The 23,473-nt window shown below is 41.7% G+C and overlaps 1 protein-coding gene, 1 long non-coding RNA gene and 1 other non-coding gene across 3 annotated transcripts in view; 2 read left to right on the top strand and 1 right to left on the bottom strand.

The window, feature by feature from the left end:
* Positions 1-19,885, top strand: part of rhbdf1b (rhomboid 5 homolog 1b (Drosophila)) — a 56,562-nt gene extending 36,677 nt beyond the window's left edge. Inside the window, exons 4-20 of the mRNA XM_032501501.1 lie at positions 307-453; positions 8,858-9,086; positions 10,096-10,302; positions 11,106-11,228; positions 11,665-11,807; positions 11,938-12,192; positions 12,309-12,420; positions 12,540-12,614; positions 13,837-13,998; positions 14,285-14,385; positions 14,558-14,621; positions 14,812-14,906; positions 15,712-15,787; positions 16,165-16,265; positions 16,674-16,827; positions 17,641-17,864; positions 18,580-19,885. Coding sequence (XP_032357392.1) covers positions 307-453; positions 8,858-9,086; positions 10,096-10,302; positions 11,106-11,228; positions 11,665-11,807; positions 11,938-12,192; positions 12,309-12,420; positions 12,540-12,614; positions 13,837-13,998; positions 14,285-14,385; positions 14,558-14,621; positions 14,812-14,906; positions 15,712-15,787; positions 16,165-16,265; positions 16,674-16,827; positions 17,641-17,864; positions 18,580-18,775 — 2,464 coding nt within the window. The 3' untranslated portion in view covers positions 18,776-19,885. The remainder of the gene's footprint in view (positions 1-306; positions 454-8,857; positions 9,087-10,095; positions 10,303-11,105; positions 11,229-11,664; positions 11,808-11,937; positions 12,193-12,308; positions 12,421-12,539; positions 12,615-13,836; positions 13,999-14,284; positions 14,386-14,557; positions 14,622-14,811; positions 14,907-15,711; positions 15,788-16,164; positions 16,266-16,673; positions 16,828-17,640; positions 17,865-18,579) is intronic.
* Positions 7,455-8,005, top strand: LOC116670871 (uncharacterized). The gene is made up of 2 exons (XR_004327146.1): positions 7,455-7,622; positions 7,859-8,005. It is a non-coding gene; the product is annotated as an uncharacterized LOC116670871 (long non-coding RNA).
* trnai-uau (transfer RNA isoleucine (anticodon UAU)) lies at positions 15,934-16,027 on the bottom strand. The gene is made up of 2 exons: positions 15,990-16,027; positions 15,934-15,969 (listed from the first exon to the last, which is right to left on the bottom strand). It is a non-coding gene; the product is annotated as a tRNA-Ile (tRNA).
* Positions 19,886-23,473: the final 3,588 nt, after the last annotated feature.

The raw sequence follows: 23,473 nt of genomic DNA, 5'->3' as shown, positions 1-23,473 counted from the left end.
ACACACACACACACACACACGCACACACATAAGAGGCTCTCTTTATTCATCTCTGCTGATTTCCTCCAGCTGCTAATTCCCTATTACTTCATCCTTATCCTGATAACTCTTCTCCGCTAATAAATCTTTAACAAAACTTTAAGCTGCAGCCTCCTTTCTGATTTAACACAAATTAAAGTTGTTCTCTTTTCTTCTCTCCTGTCCTCCTTTTTCTTTGATTTTGCTTTCTTCTTCTTCTTCTTCATTTTTTGGCTTTCCCCTACTGCCTTCATGTCCTCTTCTCTACATGCTGCACTGTGCATAAAGTGAGAAAAAGGTGCGCTTTGAGCGGGTCAACACGGTTCCCCCAAAGGGCCAGAGGGGGCTCAGGAGGGTGTCAACCATCCGAAGGCGGTCCTGTGTCCCCAAAATACTGACCCGACGGCGTTCATCTATCCCCAAACAGATCATCAGGTACAGGAGAGGTGGAGCAGGGAAGGAGGGAGCTGAGAACAGTTTTTGTACTGATGTTTCTATTTGAAACAGTACAGTATGTTGTTGTAAAATTATTTTTGGCCTAACCTGGAGCTGTCACAGATTCTTTAACCACCAGTTGGATGGCAATGTTGACCAAGTGCTGGGCCGGTCATTTTTAACCATCTGCACTTTATTTTAGATTCTAGTGACGATCCAGAAGTTTCCAAAAATATCAATGATATGGATGGAATTGGGCACTAGTCTTCACTTTGCATTTTTCAGTACAGTAAATACTGCTACAATGAAGAGGTCAAAGGAGACGATATATATAATGTTGTTGGACAGAGAGGACTAAGATGATTTTTCCAACCTTAAAGCTACTTAAGGGGAATAAAATAAATATATTCCAGCCATCAAGATGCACCTCCAGTAAGTAAGGAAAAACTCCCACAAACATAAAAGGGAATTCAATGCACTTAAGCACTGGCCAAAACAGCTAATGCAAATGTATACAAGCTCACGTCTCTGGGCTTTTTTTGGCATTTAACTGACCACATTTTCAACTGGAAATATGGTCCAACTTTATATATATATATATATATATGTAAATGTGCTGTATTTATATAGCGCTTTTCTAGTCTTAATGACTACTCAAAGCGCTTTTACATCATACAGGATTCATTCACCATTCACACACATTCATACACTGTGGCCGAGGCTGCCGTACAAGGTGCCACCTGTATAGTAAACCATCACAAACATTCACACTCAGTGCGCAGCACCAGGGGCAACTCGGGGTTCAGTGTCTTGCCCAAGGACACTTCGACGTGGGACTGCAGGGCCAGGGATCAAACCACCAACCTTCCAATTGGCAGGCAACCGCTCTACCGCTGAGCCACACCTGCCTGTATAAAACAAACTTAATAAAACTTTATATTTGCTATAAGCATAATTTTATATAAGCGGACACGTTGATTATTGTCAGGTTCATATTTGTATTATAGGTTTCTACTAGTTTATATGCTTTAATGTTAAATCAACATTATTTTTCTCATACTGTCTGTCTTAAATACAGTATATCTGTACTCACCCTCTGTCTACAATGCTCTGTTTTAGCGCCTATTTAAAGCCCCCCTCCCGTTACATTACAGTTTAGGTGATGTCTTTTTTGGTACTTACCAGACTTTTCTAGCTGTTCTATTACCACTTTGTCATTATATCCACATTACTGGGGATTGTTTATCAAAAATATCATTGTGTTCATATTTTGTAGGGGTGTGCAAAAAAAAATCGATTCACATTTATGAATTGATTCAAGCTCTACTGATTCAAAATCGATTCATAGAATTTCAAAAATCGATTCTTATTTTAGTTTTTTAGTTTTTAATGGCGTTTATACAATCACATGGGGAAAGTAACTACATTAACGTATTCTGAATTGTTTTTTTCAATCGAAAATTGATTTTGAATCAAATTGTGACATTTTCTAAATCTTGCACCCTTAATATTTTGTGAAAGCACCAACAGTCAACCCTACAATTTCACTGCGATATCGATATATTTCGTCAAAAATAGATATTTGATTTTCTCCACATCACCCAGCTCTATTACAAAGTAAAGTTGTGGAAGTCCTGATGGCTCGTTTAAAGGGCCCGGGTACATTTCTTTGCAGAGTGGGCACTTAGCAGCTAAAGAGCCAAGTATTCGGTGGAGATTTAAACTTATTGGACTTATTGTAATATTGGACTTAAATTTCTTCAAATAGCCAGAAACATGACGCCAAATAAATTCTGAATGTGCTTCATATCGGCTTGCAGCTGCGCCCATCTTTGCTCCCATTGGCGTGGTGGTCTTACAGGGAGGTGTGTTCATGTGAATTCTTGGAGTATTGCTATCTTGCGGCAGCAGAAAGTGACCAACAAAAACCTGGTCTAGAGTCAGTAATGCAGCATTTCATTGAATTTTAACAGCGCCTTAGTAAAATGTGCCTAGGCTTGTGCACAGCGTGCACACTATGCTTGTTACACGCACACAGGGAAGTGCAGCAGCATTGTATGTAAGCATGTAAAAGATTAAAAATAAAAACGTGACGTGCAAATCCGCAATCATACTGTAATAGCAATGCGCCGAGGTACAAACGCGCCTGGCTTTTAAAGGGAATGGGAGATGACACTCTGATTGATTTATTGCATGTTAAGCCCAAAACACACCTTTGATTAATTAAGACACTAAGTACAACCCTTTTAAACCATGCACCCGGTACACAGACCCTATTTTCCGCCGTCAAAACAAGCAAAAGTGGATTTGAACAGGCCCTAAACGCACCTGCGCCATGCGCTTCACGCCATGCGCTTAGATCGTTAAAATTTGACCCTATATGTCAATGTTAACGGTTTGTTTCTTCTGCCCCCAAGGCAGGTTGAGGAAAAGTTAATCAGAATCAGAATCCGAAATACTTTATTGATCCCCGAGTATTTCTAATTCTGATTCTGATTAACTTTTCTTCAACCTTCCTTGGGGGCAGCAGAAACAAATCCAAATTCAAATACACCTGAAACTGTTTAAAGATATATATTTTTTTACAATTTCTTTTCACCTTAATGTCTGTACTGAGTGAGTTTTGCACAAAAGTCCCTTTAGCCTGTTGTAGTCTCTTTGTGCCACAGATGTGACTCTTTGAACACAGACTATGACACATACAGTAAACTCTTACACCCAGTGTATCAGTATCAGTCCAGGTGGCGCACAGGACCACATGGTTTGAGGCAGACAAAATAACACAATTACTCACACGCACTATCTATGTGCCTAACACAGCACGTGGACCACATCAAAGCCTTAAATTCAATGTAAATGTTTGAACACAGGGGCCAAGACTAAGTCCTGGAAACACTGTCTTCAAAGGAGTGTCTTAATGTCTTAACGTTATCATGCCGAGGTTCTACTAGCCTTTATATGTGTGTATGCGAGAGAGAAACTGAACTAATGCGTTTGATGTTTATGAGAGAATTAACGGGATTCAGAGAAAGTTTGCGCGTGTGCGTCCGTGCGTGCGTGCGTATGTGTGTGTGTGTGTGTGTGTGTTTACAGGAGGAAAGATGAAGTACCTCCTCAAAAGAGTGCACAAATACGGCATTAAATCTTTACTCTTCAAACAAAGTGCATTTCAGATGGTGATTTGCTGCAAACGTTTGACTTTTGGCTTGTAGGGTAACTAAGAAGGACACAATGATGTTTGTTGATCTGGCAGAAAACAGAAAAAAGCTCTTTATGAGTAATTTTTCATGTTGAGGAGCCATTCATTTTGACAGATCAGACCACAGAGTTAATAATTTGTCTCAGTCACACTGATGGTCGTAATGATAGGTGTTTAAAGTAAGGTTCACATGCTCCATTGGATTATTTTTTAACTGCGACATGGATATATCGCTGTGCAAAGCAATGTGGGGTTTAAGGTAAACCTTTGTGGTACTGTGTGTGTGTGTATGGGTGTGTATGGGTGTGTGTGTGTGTGTGTGTGTGTGTGTGTGTGTGTGTGTGTGTGGGTGTGTGTGTGTGTTGTGTGTGTGTGTGTGTGTCATGTCCAGGCATGTCTCAGTGCCCTCCCTCTGTCTCTCCTCCCTCCTTATGTGTATGATGTCCCATCTTTTTTCTCTCCCTCCCGTCTAATCTCCCATTTCCTGTGTAGTGCTGGTGTGGAACTGGTGCACTCCTGCAAAACAAGCCAGAGAAAGAGAGGGAAGGGCCACATTGAGAGTGATCGTTGGGGCTCTGAATGGAGAGAGGGGGGGGGGGCGTTATTTAGTTTGACAAGGACCAGAGCTGCTGTCTTTTTTGCCCAGTTGGTCACATCCTTTTACGCAAAAAATCTCGAGGAGGGATACTGGGAGGCCTGCCAGACACTGACACATTCTCACACACGCAGGCATATGCAAACTTGTGTTGTGTGTTGGTGGTGACACAAGGTCAGAAAAGGTAAAACCCTACTTGAATGAGCAAATTCAGCTGGTTGGAAGACTGGAAGTACTCTTTACATCACAGTGAAGAGATCTGATTCCCGTCTGACCGGGGAGATCAACGCCGGCTTTCCTCTGACCTTTGATTAACCGGGAGCTCATTGAGCTGGACAGGGATGTTACACAGATTGTGGACATGTTGTGATCATCCTCTCTTTGCGTAACAGCAAGTGTGACAAGGTACTGCTGGCCTGGATATTGGGAAATCCCCTCATGGATCTCTATATGTGTGATCTGCAGAGGATCAGTGTGAAATCAGCGGATCAGGGTTTAATACAGGTCCGGGGGTAAGCGGGGACAGTATGTTTGTGATGCTTATGATGGAGGATATACAGCTCCACTGTCCCTCCCCTCCTCAGGCATGACCCAGACCCTGAACCCTTCCTCAAGCTCCCTGGACAGGTGAGTTCTCCGTCAATTTCAACAAAGCCCCTGTTGACGTTTTACATTTATTGCAGAGGGATTAAGGTTTTCTTAAAACCTAGATTATAAGATTTGAGTGGAGCTGAGACTGGTTGCTCATATTTTAATAGCTGTGAATCTTGGGATTTATGATTCCATGTAATACTGCTGGCCCTCTCTTTTATCTGTCGGGAAGGTAGTATTCAGATAGGAATAGTTTTGAAAATAGGCTTAAAAAAAAACACCACTAAAATTAGCAATACCACAGTGTTAAAATACTCTAAAAGAAAAGTATAGGTACGTATTAGTATTAGCATTAGCATTGTGAAATGTACTTAAATTATCACAAGTAAAGGTACCTATGCAGCAGAATGGCCCCTGTCATTGTCACATTTTATATTATACTGTGTATATATATATTAATATATGCTTTTACTGTCTGTTAAGCCGTTAAAGCTGGTCAAGGTGGAGCGCATTTGAACTACCGGTACTTAATATAGTTTTTTTTTTTGCATTCTTTTTTAGTGTGTAATATCTGAAACTGCAAAGTAACTTGAAACCATAGCAGTTCGATAATTAAGTAAAAAGCACAATATTCGCCTCTGGAATTAACTGAGTAACTATGAAGAAGCAAGTGGAAGTTCATCAATTTAGTTTTTTTGGATAGTATTCAAATAAATGTAGTTAGTTGGGTTATGTCCTACCTTTTGTTCCGTAAATAACACCTCTCATTGGTAGATCTAAGGAGAGGTATTACTCGGAGGTAAAACAAAAGAAAACTCAAAACCTATCATCAGTGTTCATATTTATGTTCTCCATTATTCTGCTCTCCATTTTTTCGGTGATAGTATTTCTGTAGATTTGCCCCTCTGCCTTTTCTCCCTGAATGCTGTCTAAGCCTGTAATTACCATGCAGTAGATTGCTGCTCCATGTGTAACCAGCCTTACCTTGAGGATATGAAAGCTAATTCATGTGGCTACACACTAGCTTTAATCTTTGATGTGTGATGGATTTGTACTGCCGTCAACCAGTCGTGAAAACTTTATTTATAGTTCTGCTTTGTCAACTGTGACATGCATGCTTGTCGTTGCATGTGTGCTCAGACAAATACCCACTTATCTAAACAAACACACACACAAACAATGTCATCTATCTTGAAACAGTCACAAAGTGGGTGGGCGTTGGCTTCATGTGTTACCATCAGTAGTGGATGTTATGTTCAGCGTGATTGTTATCTGTATTTAACAAATATTTTATTTACACATTATGACCTCCTACCCACCGCCTTTGCTCTGTCAACAATCTGACTCCAATCTCTCTCTGCTTTCCAAAACCATAAGACATTCCTCTCTGGAAGGACAACAGTCAGCGCCGCGCCAACCCCCCCTCCCTGCCCCTGGGCAGCCTTAAAAGGCTTCCCCAGCTGGCGTCTTTCTTGATGATGAGGGCTGAGTGTTTATTACTGAGTGTTCTGCTCTCCAAACAGTTTCCCCGGTGTGGCCTCCCCCTCCCACCTCTTAACATGCTGCCTGGCACGCAGGCACTGTTTCATGGGAAAAAAGGGGACCTGGATGAACATTTTTAGTCAGTTTATGAACTGCGGGACTATCAGGCAACATCTGCTTCTCTACCGCTGACTGAGCGGAGGGCAGGAGGTCGTTTAAGGATCAAGACAGTATTTCTGATTCAGGCTCTCTAAGCTGAGTTGGCCGCGTCCACACGATCACATACACACAGAAAGAAAGAAATAACAGAAGGGAGCTGAATCAATGATGATGTCTTTGTCTGATATGTTGCACAACAGACATTAGTCTCTTAATAAACAGACCTGCTCACTGTGTGCTGTTGATGCCGGCCCATATTTTATCTTTCATGTCTGAATTTGTCTAGATAAAGTTCAAGATGATTTACTGTTATGAATCTAATTTTGCACATTTTCTCAACTCAGTCTTTCTGTTTAATACCAAAACAAGCCATTTAAACTGCTCAAAGTTTGTTGTCTTTAAATAATTTTTTGTATTAACTATTCAAACTATGAATTTTTGCTTTTTATTTAGTATTCAAGGTACCAAAAAAGGGAAATATTTAGTAATATTTAGTGATAGGCCGACCGATCCTTTTCACAGAATCGGCTCCTTCATGTACATGTACATGTATCAAACCTTTTGAGTTTTAAGCCAACATGATGACTAAGATGATTAGTCAGTTTCTCCTTAACACACGTTGTAGTACTTGCACGTTCGGCAGCTAGTGCTGCCCAACCCACAAAACTTCTCATCAATGCATTACCGATCATCATGTATAAGTTTAGATAAATTAAAGATTTTTTAATGCATTAATTCAGCATCCCACTTGTTTGAAGGTAGGCTACGTCAGCTCAGTACGGCTCATTTGATCTCGTTCACTGAGTGGCTGCCAGACTGTCTTGACTCGACTCACTTATTGATGTCCTTGTTTAATTCCCGTTTATTCATTGGTTGTCCAGCTTCCTAGGTTTTGAGCGACTGCACCAAGATGGCAGGCAGCGTGAACAGTAGCCTACGATAACAGAGAGTATGGGGGCGGTATGAGTGGGAAAGGTTGGGGATTCATAGGCACTCAGTTTGTTGCCTTGACTCGCTGACCCGGTACATAGCTGAGACTGAAAGAGTCATTCAAAAAAGTCTGTTTGTTCATTTTGGCCCATGACTGGTAGAGTTCCACCTTTAAAGACGGCATAGACAATAGAGCAATCAACATATGAACCAGTGGACCTTTTTTCTAGCAGACATTTTGACTTGTCATAGTAGGAAAAGCACAGCTGAAATTGATAACCTTAACAATGGCTCAATTCCATCAAGTGTGCCAGTAAGCTATTTCAGCTAGTCAGCGTGCACAATACCAGAGCCCCTCCTGAGTGGAATGCAGCCATCATTAATGGTTTTGAATACACTTGTGCTTTTCCTACTATGACATGTCAACATGTCTGCCATGATAAAAAAAGGTCTATTAACCAGTTAACTAATCCCCAACAACCAGCTGCAAGTAATCAGCATATTGTTCTGCTAATAAGGAGGATGTACGGCTCAGTCTGTCAAAGAATACTCAGTGTGGCCGAGATTCTCTGAAGGCTGAACCAAAAAGATTAGGTTATTATTATTATTATTATTATTATTATTATTAATATTATTAATATTATTTCATTTTCTTTGATAGTTGACATGAAAGTTCAGCTCAGCCTGTTGTCATGACTCGCAAAAATAACTATGTTTATTAAGGTGAGGCAGGGTTGTTGCCTTAGAGGAGTAAAATGGCAAGACAGCCTGTAATTATTTATTCTTTGATAGCTACCTGAATTATGCAAAGAGCTCCCTGTGCAATAGGGTTGGGTACTGAATTCAAAACCTTTTAAGCCCAGACCAAATTGCCTCTAAAGTATTGAGTATCGAACAATGCCTCGTTATTCAATACCCAATTTCAATACCTTTTTAGGATTAAATCATCAAGTTAATATTTATTGTTATTATGGATCTCTCGCGACTTCTAGGCAGGTCCCGCCCTAAGAAGCAGCCCCATTGGTTGAGGTTGGGCATTGACCTTGAGTAGTTAGGGTTAGGACAGCTGACTGGTCAGATGATAAGACCGGGACAAATCGGGTTCCGTTACCTTGAGTAAGCATGGACGCCTGGCCAATAGTAGCACGTGGGTTCGATAAAGACGCATGCAGCGTCTAATAATGCTGGTGATTGGCTGTCTAACGTTACATGTCTTAGGGGCACGCAGGAAAGACAGAGACGGGATTCACGTAGCAGGAGCTGAAAAATATCTAAAAAGATTTGGGTCGTAATGTGGAATGTTTTAACTTCTATTTGTTTTATAAAATTGTTATTGAAAAAAAGTCACGGTATTGTAATTGGTACCGGTATTGAAAATTTGTCCAGTCACATACACCCCAATGTTCAGTTTTCCCTGATTTACTAACCAGAGTCCGTCCCCTCTGCAGAGGTACAGCTGACTGGTTTGGGGTGAGCAAAGACAGCGACAGCACCCAGCGATGGAGGAGGAAGAGCCTGCAGCACTGCAGCCATCTGTACGGGGGTCTGAAGCCACAGGTGATGAGGGAGATGGAGCTCCACAGCCAGGACAACCTCTCCCTGGCCAGCACTGAGACCCCTCCTCCCCTCTACCTCCCCCCCCACCACCCCAGTCATCACCACTATGGCATGCAGAGGGTAGGCCAGCTCCAGGGCCACATTAGAGGGATGGAGGAGGAGATGAGGCTTATTCACCTTTTCCTCCATCACATTTTCTCCCTCACCCCTTTCACTCTATTTATTTATTTCACATTAGATCTCGGGCGCTTGCTTAACCTCTTTGCTTTGCCATCTTGCCTAGGGTTCAATTGATGGCAGAAGACTGAAACATAAAGCTAATTTAATCGTGTAGAGGTTTTGCTTTGTTTCAAGGAATCCATTGCATGATTTCCCACAATAACTTTCTCATAAAACCCATGATGCCACTACACAGGCACGCATTACAATTACTGCAGCGATGTTAGTGCACGTTTTGATTGTGACACCACATTTTGCTCTGCAGACATTTGAAATGCATATTATACAAACAAAAAAGCCTCAAAATAATATGTGTGTTCTCAAAAAAATCTGTTTAAGCATGCTAGCATAAGGAAGTGCTATAATAGCCCCAAAATGGTGTTTTAAAGTAACGTGCAAATACAACTCTTGGGCTTTCTTTTTACTCTTATTACTTTTTATAGTAATTGTACCTATACATACATACGTACATAAATTTAGTATGATGTCAGAATTTTAAAATATTATTGCTTCAAATTAAGTGTAGTCTTTATCTAGCCTATTGAACGTTAAAGAAAGCAGCACTGTGTGATTGTGGGAATCTAGAGTGGACAAATGTCTGCTGCTATTCTGAAGTTAACAAGTACACAGTAATGTGTATTGTCTAATATTTAATCAATTCTATATCACTTAAACCTACTAATTAAGCATTGGTCTCTTTTAAAAAGAAGCTTCTTTCTGAAAGCTGGAGCATCAATCTAACCCTAGTTTAGATCCGTGTTATCCCTGCTTTTTACAGTTTTGTCGCTGTGTGTTTGCTGTTGTATGTGGCTTTACAATATTGAAAAAAGCTGTGGTGAACCAACACAGTGTATGTGTGTGCATGTCTACGTGCGTGTGTGTGTGTGTGTGTGTGTGTGTGTGCGCGCAGATCGTAGATCCCCTTGCCCGGGGTCGTGCCTTCCGCATGGTGGAAGAGGTAGACGGCTTCAGTGTCCCGCAAACTCCCATCACACCAGGCACCGCCTCCCTCTGCTCCTTTTCCAGCTCCCGCTCCGCTCTCAACCGGTTGCCGCGGCGACGCAAGCGAGAATCTGTCGCAATCATGAGTCTCAAGGCTGCAGCAGCACTAATGAAGGTGTTCATTTAAGTTCATGTATTTGTTTTAATGCCCTTGATTTAAGTTTAGTCACCAAATATTCTGTGCTTTGCAAAATCTGTGCTTCCAACTCCTTTGTTTTTACTTTCAAATATAGAGATATCTGGGTCTTTTCTGCACAGTGTGAACGCACATTGGGACCAACTATAACTCTGCAACAAAAAGCCATTTGTAATCCATTGTGGGCCATCCATTAATGCACACACTTTAATCTCCATCATCTTATGTTTTTGCAAACACATTTATATTCTAATGTGTCACAGTCATGTAAAAGGATAGGTTTTATCTATATTCGTGTGTGTGTGTGTGTGTGTGTGTGTGTGTGTGTGTGTGTGTGTGTGTGTGTGTGTGTGTGTGTTTGTGTCTGTTTAGGCATGTTATATAAAATATGAGCTCAGCTTGTCTTATTGCAGATTAAACTCAGGTGGAATATCTTACAGTAATGACTCTCTACATCATGTGGCCACTGACTACAGACTCTCACATGGACAGGATGAATGTTCAGTGAGAATATCTGCTAGTGTGTGTTGGTCTGGGGTTACAGGGTCTCTCAAGCAGATGGTCCGTGATAATACACACCGAATGCTCAGCTATCTGCTGAAACGGGATATTCCAGAGTTGCAGAGCTAATCCTCTGACACTCAACCATCAGCCTCTGTCATTAAGGAGGGGATTCCCTCAGATAAACTGTCAGGCATCACTGCACTTCAGTCTGTTAACGATAATAATGATGATGTTTGTGTGATTGTGTTATTGAGGTGTTCGATGATTGTGTTTGTTAGGGTCGGACATTAGCCGACAGCACCTACGGCCGATGTCGAAGACGGAGTTTCATGCCCCCTAGTTTCTTTGAAGATGACACCGTGGACTTCCCTGATGATCTCGACACTTCCTTCTTCACCAGAGTGAGCAGTGGACACATTTCCACACACCACTGCCAGGACAACTTTTAAAATAACAGTATCAAATTCAAAATATTTGGCTGCCCGGGTGTGCCCTTATGCAGTTCAGCCCTTTGCTCCATGTCATTCCCCCTTTTATGTATAAGCTCTCCTATCAAATAAAGGCCGAAAAATAATTACATATGTTTGCACAAAATGATCCTCACTTTAGCTTGAAGCACCTAAGGAACAGCCATTCTTTATGTCATATTTCCAGCACTCACACTTGGTTTAATGCACTTTTTTGTACTTTTACATATACTCTGGTATGTATACTAAATACTGTATTTTTTGGGGTATTGGCTTTTGCCGCGTTAGTACCCTTTGTGCCCTTATTCAACCAATAAATTCTGAGTTCTTCAGCTTTGAATTCTTAACGACTTAGTTTTCGTCTTTGTAGGACGGCCTGCAGGATGAGTTGTCCAGCTATGCTGACGAAGTTTTTGAGACGCCATCGGAGGCCGACCTCAAACAGCTGGACGAGAGCGAGCTCACAGGAAGTGCGCTGGACAGGAACGAACTGGAGAGGAGTCACCTCATGCTGTGGGTTGATAGCTTCTACAGTGTTATTTACATGCACACATGAACCTCTGATGTGAGAAGACAAACTCACAATGTTTGCATTGCTGAAGTTTCTGTCTTAGGATATTTTTTATGATATTCCTCAAACTAGGCCCCTAGAGCGAGGATGGCGGAAGGCAAAAGATGGCTCTCTGGTCCAACCCAAGGTTCGTCTCAAACAGGAAGTGGTGAGCGTCAACAGCCATCAGCAGCGGGGACAAAGGATAGTGGTTCCCGTTAAGAAGCTGTTTGCCCGTGAGAAGAGGCCGTACGGCCTTGGCATGGTCGGCCGTCTCACAAACCGAACGTACCGCAAGCGCATTGACAGCTTTGTCAAAAGGCAGATTGAGGACATGGACGATAACAGGTAAACAGCTAATTCTATGTTCTTTGGAGGACGACTTTCCTCTGATGTTAAATTAAATAGAGTTGTTGCCAATGCCCCAGATAACAGAGCCTGGATTGTCCCTCTGTCCTCCCTAGGCCTTTTTTTACCTACTGGATCACATGTGTCCATTTGCTCGTCACAATTCTGGCTGTCACCATCTACGGCATTGCCCCTGTGGGCTTCTCACAACATGAAACTGTCGACTCTGTAAGTATGTTTTACAGCATTTATTATGTGGTGGGTACAGTGTCTGTGGATAATTTGTATTGAATTTCCACTAAAAATCTATGACTGAGAAATATTATTAATACATCTTTTTTTTTTAGGTGCTGAGGAACAAGGCAGTTTATGAAAACGTTAAGTTTGTGCAACAACAAAACTTCTGGGTGGGTCCAAGCTCAGTAAGTATGTTCTATCTTCCATTTGGGGTCTTTTGTTTATCATTATGTTTATATTCAGCTCGTAAGTGTGAGGGTCAACATGGGTAAAGCTCCAGGGCATTAAACTCTAGTTGTCTAGATCTGACTTTTCCAATTTCAAGTGTACATTAAAAAAATTGCACAGTAGCTCAACTAGTTAGAAAGAAACTGCATTTTGAGTCAGCTCTAACTGGTTAGCCAGCAAACAAGCAAGCATGAAGAGAAGTCTTAACAGTTAGCTAAAAGTAATGAATAAAAGAACTCCCTGTGGCTCATCTGGTTAAGTGCACACCCCATCTACAGCCCTCCAGCCAGGGTTCAATTCCAGTCATTCCCCTCTCTCCCCCTTTCCATCCATCCATCCATCCATCCATCCATCTATCTATCCATCCATCCATCTATCTATCCATCCATCTTCGTCCACTTATCCGGTATTGGGTCCCAGGGGCAGCTCCTCCAGCAGGGGACCCCAAACTTCCCTTTCCCGAGCCACATTAACCAACTCCAACTCGGGGATCCCGAGGCGTTCCCAGGCCAGGTTGGAGATATAATCCCTCCACCTAGTCCTGGGTCCTAGTTGAAATAGCTAAAATAGAGAATGGTTCAAATAGTTCTCCAAACGGTTAGCTTAAAGTAATTAATAAATAGTTCAATAGTCTAAAAATAGATAGAGACATGTAATCGAAAGCAATGAATAAATGGTTAAATAAGATAGCGCTAGCTAAAAATATATATAACTGGTTGAAATTGTAATCTAAAAGTAGGATAAACAGTTAATTAATGAATAGTTAACTACTACAAAAGTACTACAAAAGACTAATAGCTAAAAAAAGAGATAGTAAGCCATAACTAATGGATTGAAAAATTGAAGTACATAACGCTAGCTAAAAGTAAGGTAACCGGTTCAAATAGTTAGCAAAAAGTGCTGAATATTAATAATATACAGGATAGATGAATTAAAGACAAATCTAACTTCTGCCACTCTAAGTGGTAATGGTACTAATACAAACTAGACCAAACCCTTCTATACACTTTCTAATAATTGTAATAAAAAATTTATCAAATATCACTTTAATAATGATCATTGATGAATGACATCCAGTTTATAATCACAAGTGGTGTCGATGAAAAAAAGAAAATTGGAATCACTGGGCTAGATGCACAATCTTACCAAGCCGTATGTCCTCCCCCCGCTGTCCTGCAGGAGGCGCTGATCCACCTGGGAGCCAAGTTTTCCCCATGCATGCGTCAAGACCAAGAGATCCACAAACTGATCCAGGAGAAGAGAGCGCGCGAGAGGGAGTCCGGCTGCTGCGTGAGGAACGATCGCTCCGGCTGCCTGCAGACTTTACAGGAGGAGTGTTCGGTCAGTCAGACCAATCTGACCAATTCCCTCATTAAATGTGTCTGTCGCCAGCGCATCTCTGGGGGGAAGGGTTTCATGGTTTATCAGTATTGTTCACGGTATTATATAAGATTTCACAGTTGATTTAACAGAGATATATTGAATAGTGTTACATGCATCACCTTAAGGCAGCTTTTTTTACACCATTTAATAGCTGTAGTTGCCACTGCACAGGAAAAATGAATAGGGATACAGAATAATGTTAATAGGGATTTCTCTTCCTCTGGCTTTCTGTCTTCTACTGCAGAGTACCCTTGCATTGTGGGTAAAGTGGCCACAGCACCCCAGTGCTCCCGATCTGAATGGTACACTACGCCAACATGGCGCCGTCTGTCATCAGGACCCCAGGTGACTTCACCAAATCACTCTGTGTGTGATTGTTATCCCTGTGTGTTAAAGGAGCACACATTTTGGTACCGCTATTGCACGTGTGGACTGTATTATTGGGGCTCAGTCGCTCCAACAGAAGACAGAAATGTTAACTGTACTTTGTTTTTAACGTTGGCTCTTGATTTTGTAGAATTTGTCTGGAGCCAGCCTCAAATCGGCCTCATGAGTGGCCTGATGACATCACCAAGTGGCCGGTGAGTACAGTTTAAGCTTTTAAGTTGATCATCTGCTGCCGTCAGCCACTTAGCCACAAAAACAAAAGTAAGTAAATACAAGTCTACTGTAATTTTACCACACAGAGGTCTGAACGCAGCACTTTCCTTTGCACATATTGGCTGGATTTAACGTTTAACAAAAACTGTTTCCTCTTTTTATGATCTGTAGGTTTGTACAAGGTACAACTCTGGAAACCACACCAACCTTCCCCACATAGACTGCACCATAACAGGCCGGCCCTGCTGCATCGGAACCAAAGGACGGTAAGGAACGCCACTGAACAGCACGGCACTACGACTAGTACAGAGCTAGTATAGATTTTCTAAAGGTAACTTACTTTAATTGGATTATTTTGTGCTTAAATGGTAAATATTTAGATGAGCAGCTCCTTAAAACAAGGTTCCTAATTTTGATTGCCTAAATTAACACGCATGATTCTGTACAACGCGCTTCATAAGTACAACAAAAGATTGGAACTCTACTTGCATTGAATTTTGGGTGTTTTATTACATTTTTTATCACATTGAAAAAATAAGTTAAATGTATTGAAACTGTATCCCAACTGAACGTTGACGCTGCTGTGATTAACCTTCTTTTAATATTATTCTAAATAATTCATAATTTCTAGATCAATAAATAGATTTAAATTAGGTTTATGGACCATGAATTCCAAAAATAATTCTAAAACTGGTAATAAATGGTGTTTATACATAGTAGTGAAAACAAGGATTACATGTAAAAAAAAAAGAAGAAGAAAAAAGAAAAGAGTTTTGACCCGGGAGGACCATGCATCTTCGAATGGAAGACAACACAAGGGTCAATTGATGTAGAAAATCTTAAGTATGTTAGACCTTTTTCTGCATAATTAACTGCAGAAGAAAATGACATAGATATGACATAGAACACAGTGCAAAGAAACAACACTGTCGTTGCAGACTGTTTTTATGTAACCAGGGTGTAAATACTGGACATTTTCTCACACTTATTGAACACTAAAACAAAGATGTATCCATCCTCAGTGGTGGCTATTCCTGCGAGTGATTGCTGATGATGCGTTTCTTGTTGCAGATGTGAAATCACTTCAAGAGAGTACTGTGATTTCATGCGTGGCTACTTTCACGAAGAAGCAACTCTTTGCTCACAGGTAGGAGCTTTTCTTTTCCTCAAATCAGTCTGACTGCTGCATTTCATTCACCAACCCAATACCAACAGTTGCTCAAAGGCTTTTAGACACCAATCAGTATTTCAATTGGTAAATGACATGCATACAGACAGAATTTAAAACTCCACTGCTCCAGGTGAGGCTCGAACTCACAACCTCGGCATTGCCCTGCAGGTCACTGTCTTATAAGTACCGCGCGCTGACCGATTGCGCCACTGGAGCCTGAAGTCCACTGAGAATCAAAAGGATTTTGTACTGAAGTGGACAAAGTCCTTCTCCTCCACAGGATGGCAGTGGTTCATCAGGCTGACTGATGGCCCTTTCAGCCCTGACTGTTGTTTTTACTGTGTCTTTTCCAGGTGGCTTGCATGGATGACGTTTGTGGTTTGCTGCCTTTCCTCAACCCGGAGATCCCAGACCAGTTCTCCCGACTCTGGCTGTCTCTTTTTCTTCATGCTGGGTAAATAAAGTCTTTCCATAAATATAGTCTTATTATTTTTTTATGTCCGTCTGAAAATAGGCCTCAGAATTTGAGGCAGCACTATGAAAAATCAGGCTACTTGCAGGGTCTTAAAAGTATTTTTAAAAGTCTTGAATTGAATATTCTGAAAACATTTCCTTTACAGAGGTCTTTCGTAGAGTTAAATAAACATTTTCAATTTACTCTTTTTTTGTGTTCAGGTAACATTACTTGGTCCATTTTCTTGGGTTATTTGGCCGTGAAGTTGGCATTAAATTACATCCTAGGTGGTATAACAAAAGTTCTTCCATTTAACTACGAGAATCCTGGGGGTGCCCTGGAGATGTTTCATGTGAAAATAGAGCTGCTTTATTCATTAAAACAGATTTGGACTGTCTGTGTCTGTAGGATCCTGCACTGCCTGGTGTCAGTGTTTTTCCAGATGACTGTGCTGAGGGACATAGAGAAGCTGGCAGGCTGGCTTAGAATCTCCATCATCTACATGCTCAGCGGCATCACTGGCAACTTGGCCTCTGCCATCTTCCTGCCCTACAGAGCAGAGGTACAGTGGCAGCCTCAACACCAACCGTACACAAGATGCTGTATCTGAGACTCGGGCTACATCCACACTACAAACGCTCTCCTTTTGTTGCGGAGTTTTGAAGAAAAAAAGGATCTCTGTCCACACCAGTGTTTAAGCTCCATATCGGAAACAATCTTTGTCTGTATTATCACGTCTGAAAGCGCATATCACACGACCATTTGCATACAGCGGGCATGTGTGTGCCTGTGTTAACAGGAAGCAGTTTGTTGAATGTTAACCTTAGGTTAAAAATCCTGGAGATGTAAGTTGAAAATACAGAAAATACTTTGGAGAAAGCACACAGCAGCAAAAAGCAAGATCAGGGTTTTATTTGCTTAGACTGATGGCGAGTTGGATCCGTTACTGAAAGGTATGTATGCCTGCCTAACCCAGAAGACTGACGTGGGTGTCTGCGTCGTTAGGAAAGCTCAACGTTTCTGCCTACCCAAACAACAACGTGACCCCTGAGGTCATCAGAAAATGTCTCTTCATTTTAAGGGTCTCTGAAAAGTCGGAGTAGTGTGGGCGCGTGGTGTAAATATGTATGTAGTGTGGATGTGGCCAAAGTTGTGTTTACAACCCACCTACCTAGAAGTACTGATGGCTGAATGGAGCTAGATGGTGCTCTCTGTTCAACAATTGGTTAAGAATATACTGAATTGCAATGCCTTAGGCCTTTCTCTAGAAGAGCGCCATCTAGTGGGCTCAGAAAATAAAGACACTGGTTCACGAGGGTTCATTTGGCCGTCACTACCTAGAAGCTTTGTCAGCGACCTGTTTCCTCTGTCTCAGGTGGGTCCTGCAGGCAGCCAGTTCGGCATCCTGGCCTGTCTGTTTGTTGAGCTGTTTCAGAGCTGGCAGATCCTCGAGCGACCATGGCGGGCTTTTGCCAAGCTGCTGGCCATCTCGGTCTTCTTCTTCTCCTTCGGTTTGCTTCCATGGATCGACAACTTCGCCCACATCTGCGGTTTTGTGTCGGGATTCTTCCTGTCCTTCGCCTTCCTACCATACATCAGGTAAGTGAAAAAAGGGATGTGTTTCGCACATTTGCTTTTCTTTTCCCAATAGGTGGACAGGGAGATCGATGCCACTGTTACATCTGGACGGTAAATAGGAAGCTATAGCCAGAAGATGGTTAGCTTAGCTTAGCAATTAGACTGGAAACGGTAAGGAACACCTGTCCTCGCTTTGTCCAAAGGAATTAAAAAAATGTCTACCCACTCAGTACCTCTAAAGCTCAAATTAGTTTCCCCTGGGTTCCCTTTTATGCTGCCCCCAGGCCTTCGGCTACACTAAGCTCACTCTGCCGGCCTAAGTTTATATTTTATAAACATATAAACAAGAATAATTTCAATACTAGCATCAACTCTTGCCAAGTACGCAAATTAGCTTATTCCCTAAAAAGTCAGCATAATCAGACTATATTAATGATTACCCTAGAGTGCTAAAGGGGTGTCTCACTCAAGTGCATTATTGAAACAATTCACTATTGCCCAGAATATTTCATGTCTTCTGGTGGTAAGTGTATGGCTCGTTGGTCTAGGGGTGTGATTCTCACTTTGGGTGTGAGAGGTCCCGGGTTCAATTCCCAGATGAGCCCTTGAATTAATTCTCAGCACGATGTCAGTGCTTGTACAGTGATTAATGAAGTTGAGCCAAGCTGTATTTTTGGACTTCCTCTTTTAATTTTATTATAAGATGATGAATAACGCAGCTTTTTTTCCTCTTCAGCTTTGGGCAATCCGACACGTACCGTAAGCGGGTCCAGATTTGCGTCTTCCTGCTGGTTTTCCTGGCTCTGCTCTCCGCCCTGGCCGTCCTCTTCTACGTCTACCCTGTGAAGTGTGACTGGTGCGAATACCTCACCTGCATCCCAATCAAAGACAAGTTCTGCGAGAAGTATGACCTGAACGCACATCTCCTCTGAACAGTGATGAGCCCTGGAATCAAATCTCAGCCAGAATGTTTCTGGATGTGTTCTGGTGCTGGACTAGGGCATGCAGTCAAATAGTCAAATTAGCTTAGGAAGGTTCCTAATGGAGTGAATTGACCCTGAAGTAGTTGCTGCCATGATAAGAGCCACTCAAATTGTCTACTCAGGGTTTACCATCAGGGTTAAGGAAAAGTGGTTAGGAAAGGACTTAGGAGGTTGTTTTTGGGACTTTTCGACCACAGCCTCAGTGTTAATGAAGATGGAGCTGCAGTGCAACTTCTCCTGGAACAATGACCAGTATTTCAGGTTATCATGTGTATGTATTTGTGCCAGTTTTTTGGAAGGTACAACAGCCCTGGCATGAACAAAGGCTATGCATGAAAGCCTCCGGGCATTTCCCTAAAATATTCACGACTATCAATGTAAAGTTGACTGAAACGATTGATTTATGTGTGATCGTACTCTAGCTGGACAAATAAATGACCAGTCACACTGGAGGAGAGTTTCATTTACAATTGTGTCCTGCCAAATACTTTACCTCTCTTCTGTGGTAAAAATGGCTAACAGCAGAGCTTAGGTGGTCAAAAGGAACAGTACCACCTGAGACAGCTGCAATGGATGAGCGGATGCATTTTGTATTGTACTTTTTCACTGATGTCCAAACGGTTTTGTCCATTTACTGGATATCTTCAAAGGGTAAAACTCACCAAGAAATGAGACTCAGAAATGTGCCTTGTTGACATAAAACCACACACGCATGTTGTCTTTTTGTGCCATGTATGAGTATGTGTCAGCAGTTTTCTGATGTTACTTAACCTCTGTAGAAACTGTGTCACACAATCTAAGAAACAAACATGTTTATACTTTAATATTTAGTGGCTGAATTTACCACTTTTTTTTTTTTTTTCACCAGACTGGAAACTTGTGTTTCCGCTCGAGCCTTTAATGCACTTAAATCACAAATGGAAATTGAATATTGGCCCAGTTTTACATCTGTATAGAACACACTTGTACGTTAATCTGCTTATTTGTGAATAGCTGTTACGAAGGTGAATCTGTGTTTTTATTAAATGTGGTGGTGTTTTAGCCACCTGACAATAAACAACAGAAACAACAGAGTCCAGCTCTTTTTTTTAAAAGTCTGAGGCCCACACAGTGCGGAAAACTACCCTTCACTGCTCCAGGTGAGGATCTAACTCACAACTTCAGCATCACTATGCTGGCTAATGGTTTACAAGTACTATACACTCACCGATTACACCACTGAACCTGTCAAATAGTTTAGGGGTGTAATGATACATCGATCGGGATCCATGTAACGTTTTCAATGATCAATGATCCAGTATTATCGATGCAACATGAAAATATTGATACATATCATCTGTAAGAGTCCCCTTATTTTAGATTCCCACTTTATATTTATTTTTTAATAAAGAAATGTGGTAAATGGGCATATGATACTGTCTCATATCCATCGCATTCCCCTCAATTGAATCAAATCAACATTGTATCGTGACAGACAGATATCATATTGTTGTCCAAAGGATCGGTATCATATGGTGATAAAACTTGTGATTTACACCCCCTAGTTTTGAGGGCCCACTTTTATCTGCCATGTTGGAACCCTGCAACTTCTGTCCAGGAAGCAGACATCACTCCAGTATGACACTCCACGTGTCAGGACCTACTGCTGCTGTGGACATACTGGTGAATGCGATCATACAGTCTCGTTCCGCTGCTGTTATAAGTGCTGTTACAGTTATAACTGCTGATACAGTTCAAACTTTAACAGCACACACAGACTTTATCGCTGAGCAGCAGAGACCTGGTGTGAAAACATTAAAACGCAGATTATTGGTGAATGTACTAATTAAGATGCAAATATAAATTATTATTTAACCTTAAATAACTAGTTAATATGAATAAATACGGTTTTTAAGTTTGAAACTTTAACTGTATAAGGAAAGTAAGCTCACTTAATTTTCATTAACATTTTCACCAAATTTTGTTTTAGAATGACCCGTCAAATAAGGAAGCACCGGTACCGTAACAGCGCGAATAGACGCACATTCAAATCTGAACAGCAGCTGGCTGTCTGGCTTGACAATACAAATACCACTATGGCCACACCAAGACCCGCCCTCCAATAGATTTCACACAATACTATTGGCCAGGCGTCCATGTTTACATGTCCTATCCCCTGACCAATCCCCTAACCTTAACCACTCCAGGTGAAATGCCCCCAACCAATCAAGCTGCTTCCTAGGGCGGGGTTTGGCGTGGCCACAGTGGGATTTGTAATTTTGCCAGGGGGGACAGCGTCGCACGTTTTATTAGATGACGTCACCTCCCGGGCTCCGTAGTTTTACCATGGTGGTTGATTTAGAGTTATTCTCTGAAAAACACACTAGAAAGAGTAATGTGGAGCTAGAACAGTGACAGTAACCTGTGGTATTGAAAACAAAATTTGGCATTGAAACAACAAATATCGTCATTGAAAACTGTTGAACTGAAGTATAAAACACAAAAATCAAAAAGTAATAATCTCATAATCCTATGATATTATTTTGCTTTGACATTTATTTGCATCATGATGGTTTTTCAATGTCAATCTAAATTAATTTCTTACAATTTTGTAGACAACAACAACTCCACAAGTCAACTCAAGCGACAGTCCGACCCGCAGACTCCGAACCGGAAGCTCGCAGACCATGGGATTCACTCGAGAGCTCACAATCCCCTGATGACTCGTGAGCCCCCGATGACTCGTGAGCCCTCGGTGACTCGTGAGACCTCTGATGACTTGTGAGCCCTCGATGACTCGTGAGTTGTTGATGCTTGCGGGAGTCTGTAAATCCAGCGAATCAGCCGGCCACGTTGTCATGAATGGATGACAATTGGACATATAGTCTGGATTTACCATGCAGAGCTCTGAGAAAAGGTTAACCATAGTCCTCCAACCATAAATCTATCGAAGTCTAGTATTATAGTATAGTAACACGAAGAAAGCGTAATAGGTAATGACATTCGGAGGAATTTTTGGTGTCAACGGATCAATCCCAGAAGTGGAAAGACGTGGATGTAGACTAGTGACAGGCCCATAGTAGTAACTTGTGGTTTTAATCAACAGCTAAGGGTATTTTCACATATAGTCCTTTTTAAATGGACCAAAAGGTGGACAAACAGAAAAGGGACTCTTCTTTGTGTGTTCACATTGTCAGTTTACTTGAAAGAGGACTCACCTCCTGAGGAGGTCTGAGTACGGTTGGTTACAGAAGGGTCTGAGTCCCTTTGGAGTGTTCACATATATATTATGTTTATGGGCAAAAAATGCTGACTAATAGGTCTGAGTTCTTTTAGAGGGTTAAAACGGACCAAGTGTGAAAACACTGCTAGTAAGAACTATTACTGAGGCATTGTTTCCTGCCTTACTTATAAAAGTAGGAAGGCTACTTAACTTGAATAGAGAACAGTGACTGCAAACTTTTATTTCCATTTCTTCTTTATCTCTGAATTTAGACTCTGCTGTAGCATTTGTAAGGCACTGTGGATAGTAGTTAACCTGGTCCTAGCAGACTCTGGTACATTTCATTTGCACAGAGAGTCTGGCCACTCTCCATCGACCATAAGTGTTAACTTCCTTGAAGGCGGGTAGGCCTACTCTGTTGAAGTTTAAAACTATTGGATCTGCCCAGAACCACTCTGGATCTGCCATAACCAATCGCTAACGTTTTGTTGTGATGTTGGCTTAGCAACGCTAACGGTCAAACTTTCGATCAAACTTTATTTCTAAAGCACATTTAAAAACAACCAGGTTGAACAAAGTGCTTTACATTGACATAAAACAAGAAATATACAGAATACAACTCCAGACAAATACAACATACAGTTCTCATGCTGGATTAAAAGCCAGGGAATAAAAATGTGTTTTTAGTCGCGATTTAAAAACTGACATGTAGAGGCAGCAAAGGGGCTTCGGCTGAGAAAGCCCGATCCCCTCTACTCTTGAGCTGTGTTTTAGGGACAACAAGAAGAGACTGATTTGCAGACCTTAATGACCTTGAATGAGCATGTGGCTTCAATAGATCAGTGATGTAGACTGGAGCTAGCCCATGAAGGGCTTTAAAAACAAACAACAAAATCTTAAAATCAATCCTAAAATTAACTGGGAGCCAGTGAAGAGAGGCAAGGACAGGGGTGATGTGATCTCGCTTACGAGTTCCAGGAGGAAGACGAGCGGCAGCATTTTGAACCAGCTGTAGTCGAGAGAGGGAGGCCTGGTTAACACCTACATACAGAGCATTACAATAGTCAAGGGGTGTTGTAATAAACGGTAGCCTTAGCCAACTCCTTCACCGCTGACGGAGCGAGCTGGAAAATCCAACTTTTCCCAAACCCCGTGGGGAAGACAGCCACAACATCATGGCCGCTAACAAAACTCACTAAACTCAACTCAAACAAGATTGTTCCAACTCAGGCTTTAACTTCTGGATACTTGGCAGCGTTGCCACAATGGACTGAATGGCTTCGCTCGCATCTTACTAGTAGTACTAGTCCTAAAGTAGCTCAGTCGATAGGGAGTTTGGTTGGGAACCGGAGGGTTGCTGGTTCAAGTCCCTGTACGGAGTGTGGACTTGTGGCTGGGGAGATGCCACTTCACCTCCTGGGCACTGCTAGGTGCCCTTGAGTAAG

This window comes from Etheostoma spectabile, chromosome 21 (assembly GCF_008692095.1).
Source record: "Etheostoma spectabile isolate EspeVRDwgs_2016 chromosome 21, UIUC_Espe_1.0, whole genome shotgun sequence".
NCBI classification, from domain to species: Eukaryota; Metazoa; Chordata; class Actinopteri; order Perciformes; family Percidae; genus Etheostoma; species Etheostoma spectabile.
This window is presented reverse-complemented; position numbering and strand designations above follow the sequence as displayed.